Source organism: Ictalurus furcatus, chromosome 20, assembly GCF_023375685.1.
Source record: "Ictalurus furcatus strain D&B chromosome 20, Billie_1.0, whole genome shotgun sequence".
In the NCBI taxonomy this organism is placed as follows: Eukaryota; Metazoa; Chordata; class Actinopteri; order Siluriformes; family Ictaluridae; genus Ictalurus; species Ictalurus furcatus.
Genome location: NC_071274.1, coordinates 21,978,596 through 21,985,967, shown reverse-complemented (window position 1 = coordinate 21,985,967; position 7,372 = coordinate 21,978,596). Strand labels below are relative to the sequence as shown.

At 43.0% G+C, this 7,372-nt stretch overlaps 2 protein-coding genes across 2 annotated transcripts; one reads left to right on the top strand and one right to left on the bottom strand.

Annotated features, from left to right (window-relative positions):
• Positions 1-216: 216 nt before the first annotated feature.
• tceanc2 (transcription elongation factor A (SII) N-terminal and central domain containing 2) lies at positions 217-2,921 on the top strand. Its single transcript, XM_053652118.1, has 4 exons — positions 217-658; positions 1,014-1,155; positions 2,233-2,429; positions 2,555-2,921. The coding sequence occupies exons 1-4, from the start codon at positions 557-559 to the stop codon at positions 2,747-2,749; spliced, it is 636 nt and encodes a 211-aa protein (XP_053508093.1). The 5' UTR covers positions 217-556; the 3' UTR covers positions 2,750-2,921.
• A 271-nt stretch (positions 2,922-3,192) lies between these two features.
• On the bottom strand, positions 3,193-7,237 carry cdcp2 (CUB domain containing protein 2). Its single transcript, XM_053651332.1, has 6 exons — positions 7,221-7,237; positions 6,422-6,855; positions 5,989-6,330; positions 5,083-5,436; positions 4,422-4,600; positions 3,193-3,822 (listed from the first exon to the last, which is right to left on the bottom strand). The coding sequence occupies exons 1-6, from the start codon at positions 7,235-7,237 to the stop codon at positions 3,511-3,513; spliced, it is 1,638 nt and encodes a 545-aa protein (XP_053507307.1). The 3' UTR covers positions 3,193-3,510.
• Positions 7,238-7,372: the final 135 nt, after the last annotated feature.

The following is a 7,372-nucleotide window of genomic DNA, read 5'->3' as shown; positions in this document are numbered from 1 at the left end:
CTAAAACTGAAGCGATCACGTGACTTATACGGCCCAATGCTGAATTTGTTAAAAAAAACAAAAACATTTTACATTAAAAGTTTGGTTGTATATTATATAAAATTAGCAGCGTGTACGTGCTTTTCATTTTATACATTTTGTATGTATTTTATATAGTGTTTTTTTTTTACTAATGTTGATTTATGTCTTGCTAACATTATAATGTGATACATTTAACAGGTGTAACGTAATGACTTTTACTTTGAAAGTTCAGTCTTGTCACAGTGGTCATGGCGCCTAGCTGATATATCACTAGCTAGCTAGCAAGCTATGTTTGTTTTGTTTTATTTTATTATATTATTGTTTGAAAATTAGTTACATTATTACATAATTAACAGCTCTAAAGTGTATGTTTTTAGTTAATAAAAAAATATTTAAAAAAAAGTTAATAAATATGCACGAATCGAGCAGAAAATCGGTTTTTTGAGCTACTTCCGGGTGTGTTCGCATAAAACAATTAAAGAGCCAGTAGTGTAGATTTGGGGTTAAAAAAATTCAAAAGGAAGGACTTGAAGAAATGGATAAATTTGTGATCCGTGTTCCAAAGGATGATCAAACAAGACAAGGACTAAAACACGGAGAGAAAGTGTACAAACAGACAACGCTAGAGTCTTTAAAGGTAAATAGACAATAATCACCTTTATTGTTTATCAGTGTGTAATATAAACATAATATACATGTTCACATTTTTCACATTAAAAACAATTTCCTTTCTTTAATCACAGTTTCGATTCAGACTTTTTAAGAATTATGATAATAAAGCGATCAATCTGTTTTAAAATATTTTAATCTCATTTAATTATGTAATATGATCAAGTTAATATGATATATAAACATAATTAGATCTGAATGCTCCTGATGGCTGATATGGCTTGGAAATAAAATGGATAGGATGTAATTCACTGACTTTGTACTGAAACTGTACATCTTGCTCTGAATTATGTGTGAATAATGTGTGTTTTGTGCACAAACAGAGAGTGGTGGTGATTGAGGACATTGAAAGGTTCAAGTCCATCCTCGAGCTGCCCGGTCAGACCAAAGAAAACATGTTAAACGCTCTGACAGAGCTGGACAGGAAAGTGCCTTCTAGAGAAGTGCTGAAGTCCACCAGGATCGGTGAGAAATCATCCGCATCTTAACCAGATCAGTAACACGGGCAGGGAGTATAACGACGCCCTGACAATACTCACGATAAAAAATGCACACGATATTCGTTTCATAAATCACACGTTCACATACATGCACACTTTGAGCTGACCGCCGAGAGTCGACTCGTATATGTGAGCAGATTCTTTTACTTCTATTCTACGTAGACGTAAGCAAAGCCATCAGTGCCGTTTAATACTTAAAATGCATTCATCTTCAGTACCTTGTTGCTTTTGTTAATTAAATCAGATCTGTCCAAACAGTGCACAAGTGTTTCGTTTTATATGAAACATGATGATGAATCATCCCGTAGATTAACACTTATTTTAAAAAAAAAGAAAGAAAAAAAAGTCCTGTCTGGTCTAAATATAGCAAAACTGGTCCCATTTAGAACAAACTGAGTCAACAAAGTGAGTCGTTTGGAAGTCAAAAGAATCGACTCTTACAGTTGAGCTGAGTCTAATGATTTGACTCGCTCGCTATAGTAGGACTGAGCGATATGAGAACAATATCATATCAGGATTCTCAAAGGCATTACTACAATACACAATATTTAAAAAGTATATTTTTAAAACTAATAAATTAATAATTATTTAACACAGAAAATGAGAGATTTTTAAAATCTGTCAAAAATGGTAATATTTTACCGTAAACGATTAAGTACAACGATTTAACGTCACGATCTGCTTTTCGGAATATTTCGCACCGAGTCGTCCGTTTAAAAAAATATATATATATTTTTTTGTAAATAAAACGTTCGTTTTCTAATGAAGGAAACGGATACGCCGGCACGATTATATTTTTGTCTACGACACCGATTTCAAACATTTAATTCATACACCTTCAGATCGAAAGGTTTTTAAGATCATGAGAGACGTTTCAGTCGAGCGTCCACAAACTTTTGACCGGTAGTGTGTATACATCATCGTCTTTTATCTTCCTGACTGCAGAACTTGAGCATGTCATTTAAATCTAATTTAAATAGTACAGATAAATGTTAATAGTATGTAGTGTGTATATGTATTATATATTTTCCCCCCCTGTCAGGTCACACAGTGAACACGCTGCGCAAGGAGCACCCGGACGCCGAAGTGAAGTCGTTGGCTCGACAGGTTTACACACGCTGGAGGACGTTCATCGAGGAGAACGCCAACAAGCCGTGTATCGAGGTTCGCTGTGATAAACAGACCGAGGAACTGAGGAGCAACGCCAGAAAACTCCTCGCTGACAGCATGGGCTTAGAGGTGACTCCACATTCCTGCGCTTCTCAATCAGCTCGTTGATTCATTTATTATTATTATTTCTATGATTCGACCGTGTTGTCACGGTGGTGGTGGTGGTGGTGGTCATCGCGGTGTCGTTCTCTCAGGTCGACGCTGCGCTGGTGGACAACGTGGAGAGGGAAGTGTTTCATCAGTGCTCGCGGCTGATCGGCAGAGCGTACAGGAGGAGCGTGAGGGCGCTGGTGTTCACTCTGAAACACAAACCCGACGTCAGAGCGCAGGTGAAGGACGGCAGAGTCGCCGTTAACGTGTTCGTCAGCAGCCACAAGAAGAAACCGTGACGCTGAGATGAAACACACACACACACACAGATTCACATCAACACATTGAGTGGTGCTTCATAAGACTGGACTTTAATAGAATTTTTTTAATTGAATTTTTAGCTGTAAAATGTCTTCTGTTTTTTTTTTTCACATAAAGCAGGTTTTACAGTAAAGACAGAATCTACTCGGACTCTCCATTCGGTCTATTTTATCATGTATAATTTTTCTTTTATTGTGCTCCACAGCTTTTAATGCTTTTCATAACGTAAACTCTCAACGTCCTATATTTCACAGTGTGACCCCCAGACCACCGAACTGACCCCTAAGAGATTTATTTTATTTGAATGAATAAAAGTGCGTTCATTGTGCGATGTTTGTTTTCCTCTCTCCTGAAGTTAATGATGATAAAACAGCTTGTTACGTCGCGTCAGCGAGACGGCTTCACCTCCTGAGCGCTGACACTGGAGACTCCTTCCGTAAACCGTGTTAAACAGACATCTCCTTCCGGAAAACTACACCGCATCGACGATCACGCGTTTTACGATCCGTGTATGCGGAGCGTCCGCCGTCCGCGTCTCCGCGGATGAGCTGTTGCTGTAGAAACGGTGACGTATCGGAACGAGCGCGTTAATATAAAGAGCTGCTGTTATGGAAAATGAATCGACACCTTCTGACCCATCTGAACAGTGCTGTGGTTTGTAGTCCGTTTTCACGGCGTGTCAGATTGACAAAACTCCAAGCAGAAAACGTCTGCCGTCTATAAACATCTGGACGAGTCTCTAGAGGAGCACGAGCCACACGATGGCGATGAGCATGAGGATGACGGCCAGCACGCAGACGCTGATGAAGACGATGTCGCTGGTCTCGTGAGCTTCGGGCTCGGCTCTGTGGGCGCTCTCCAGGCTCTTGGACTCCTCGGCGAGCCGGGCGAGTTCGTTCATCCGGATCCGATCCTCCGCCGAGATGATGCTGACCGACGCCACCTTCCTCTGCGCGTCACACTGCACCTCGTACTCCTGAACGCTCTGCTGTTTTCCGTCCGAGAAGTCGATGTAGAGCGTGTTCACCAGCATGGTGACGTTGCGGCGCTTCTGTAAAAGGTTCCATGAGAGAGAGAAGTAAGGAATAATACATTTTTAAAAAATGCTCGGGGTCGTGCAGTTACAGGAAAATAATCAACGACGGGGTGGTTACTGTTACCACTCTGGAGTCAATTATTTTCTAATAACAGCACCGTTGAAAATTCTCTCGAACCACGGTCGTTTTTTTCAACGTTAACGGCGTGATATTTATTAAAGAACCACACGTCGTGTGGTTACTTTTTATCCGTTTATAGCTACATTTAACGTTGTGGAAGGTCTGTTAAACAAGATACGATCTAGTGGCTATAAACGGCTGTTCTCTCGTCCTGAAGATGTCGTAAAAGTTAAAGATACAGCTTTACCCTCTGACCGTGACGAAGCGCCGACACTGGAGACTCCTTCCATACACCCTAAACCATCATTTAAACCGCGTAAATACCACGGTAACGTTCTAGAGCGAGCGCGTTAATATAAACCTGTGATTTTTTTTTTCTGTTGGAGAAAAATTAATCACCGCCTTCTTCTCTGACCAATCAGAATCCGGAATTCAACAGCGCTGTTACACAAAGTAAAATATAAGGGGTTTGGTGCATTTATTATCCGCGTACCTGTCCAGCAGTTCCACAGCTGACGAAGCGAGCCAGAATCTTGTAGCTCGTCGCCGTCATCTGCGCCGAACAGGACGGGTTTCCGAGATACACGCTCTCGCGGTCCAGCTGGGGCAAGGCCTGCTGGGAGATCTGGATCTGAAACTCGGTTCTGGTGCAGCTCACGTTCACTGGCACCACTGAGACACCAAAAGAAAACACAACGCACACCGAGGAATGTTCAGCGCCGGGGTAATATGTAAATTCAGTGATGAGGTCATAATCTGGAGGTGTAAACCTCAATCTCACGGTTATGGAATGTTTAAAGGGGGGGAGGAGTCAGTTAACTGAATGGGGAGGAGCTAAACCAAGAAGCTCTACAGCTCTTAAATGTAAATATATAAAATTCTAATCTGTATATGTGTAAAATACGAACCTAGTCTTGTAGCGCGAAGGACAAATGCGACCGATTTAGAAAACGAACGAAGGATTCATCGTGATTAATGATTTGCATTTGATGTAGAAGGGAACTGTTAGTGCTCGTGTACTGTTTTGGAAGAGGAAAAAAAAATAGAGAATTGTTCAAATCTCCACAGAGGAGTTTAAATCTGCGGTTTATCTAGTGTGGCGTGTAGATCTTTTCTAAGGAAATACGTCATCATGCCCCCTAGTGGACTCTCACCTCCCATATAGGAAGCAGAGAAACCCCTGAACGCGACGTTCCGGTCCGTTCCGAGGACCACCAGAAGTTTGTTCGCCCTCGACGTCAGGGGCGGAGGCCGTTCAGCCCCACACCAGCGTCCCAGCAAGGCGTCCGTCTCACTGTCACCGTCGTACACCGCTACGGAGTCGAAATCGCAGGAGTCGGTCAGACTGTTCTGATCCTCCAGCTCCATGACCGGGAAGAACAGTTTGATCCTGTAGCCCGGGGGCAGAGCCACGCTCCAGTGGCAGTTCATGTCGTTGGGGTAGATGTTGGGGTAACTGGGGCTGGTGAAGTTCCCGCTGATGGCTTTCAGCACCTGCTGGCACTCGCCTGATGAAATATGAATATATTTGTATTTTAGTTCGTTTGTTGAAAATTCAGGAAACTTCGAATGACGCACGGTGAATAAATAACATCCGAATGGAGGTGTCTCGTACCGAATGATACAGTATTTTCTTTTGTTGACTGATGGAGGTGTAACAGAGTAAGAAAGCTCTAAAAGGCAGACTCGTCATTCAGAATAATCTCAGAAAGTCTCAGACTTGAGTTCAAAGGTCGTGTCAGTATTTACGTGAGGAAAGTACCTGGTATTCAGAGTCGGGTTACGCACGGACTTTAAAGGGACGGTGCTAGTATGAACGGATATTAATGCATTCAACATTGGCCTTTGTGTATTCAATCGATCCGTACAGAAGGTTTTTTTGGTGATTGAGCTTTGAGCACGCGAATCGAAGGGGGCGTTGACTGAATGTGCGCTGCGATGACGTCACATGACGTGTCTCGGCCCAAATGTGCAGGAAGTCTGAGTGTTGTGGAGTGGGCTTGATTTTGAGTTCATTTCTGCGATTTTATAGATTATCTGTAAAATGAGTGAGCTCTTACCCGAGTAATAATGAGCCTTAAATCCTCTTCCTCCAATATTAAAGTCTGACTTAAACACGATCAGAAGCTGATTGGACGTGGAGACGGTGTTGGGCGGTCGTTTGTTTCCGCAGTAATTCCCGAGGTGAGGGTGTCGGACCGTCGGGCCGTCGAACAGTGTGACGTAGTCAAAGTTACAGCCTTCGTTATTCTCCAGCTGGAAGTCGAGGAAGACCAGAGTGACGACGCTGCGGTTGGACACGTGGATCGTCCACGAGCACTCTGCGTTATTACTGTAGTCGAGCGGGTACCCCGGGCTGGAGATTACACCCGAGAGTCCCGTCAACACGCCGCCACACGTATCTGCCGACACGGAGACTCGAGGATCATCACGTGTGCAATGTTACAGATCAAATCAGAGTTACATGATCGATGTGTGTTGCGGTTTCTTTACCTTTCCTGTATCCCACCAGGAAGCCCGTGTACGCCACGTGGCGGTCGGAGTGGAAGATGATGGACATGATGTTCCAGGAGGAGCTGAACTGAGGAGGCGAGGCGTCTCCGCAGAACTTCCCCAGAAGGTTGCCCTCGTCCGCCGAGACGCCGTTGTAGATTTTGACGTAGTCGTAGGCGCAGTCGGCGTGGTACTCCAGCTCAAAGTGCTGGAACGTCAGCAGCACGGACGAACCCTCGGGCACCACGATCAGCCAGGAACAATCGACGTTGTACGGGTAAAGACCTGGGAAATTAGGGCTGGAGATGTTTCCGCTGGAGGAAGGAGCGAGGATTCCTCCGCATTTTACACCTACAGAGAAATCATCAACAGATAATAAATCGAAGTGAAATATGGTTTGGATTTTTTTTTGTTTTTGTTTTGTTTTGTTGTTGCTTTGGGCTCATTACTTAATTAGTGTCAATACAGTAGCTCTGCTACTCCAGAATTTACGGTAATATGAAAACTAACAGGTTCCTTCAGTAAGATTTGGAGATTTAGTTTCAGATTTCTGGATCTCAGACTAGAATTATGATATAATGAAAATAACTTGGAAACCACCAGATGTGACACTGTCCAGCTCCATCTTAAAGCCGAATCACTTTCTAGTGGTGTCGAATAGGTTCTTTGAGTCGGCTCTTTTATTTAAGATGTATTTTCTCCTTTTTTCATTATTATTATCGTTTCCTTTAATTCGATGTAGGTGTAAGCGATACCGTTACAATGTCTATTTCAGTCTGTTTACCCTGATAACTCTCACCTCCTCAAGACTATCATGGTGATTCACTCAGATGAGATTCATACGATTCACTTATTGATATGATTCTTTTCGATTACGGTTGCACTGTGCGTGAGTAACGGCGTTACAGCCTCATGAATGCTGACCCCTGATACGAACACAGGGTCTATGTC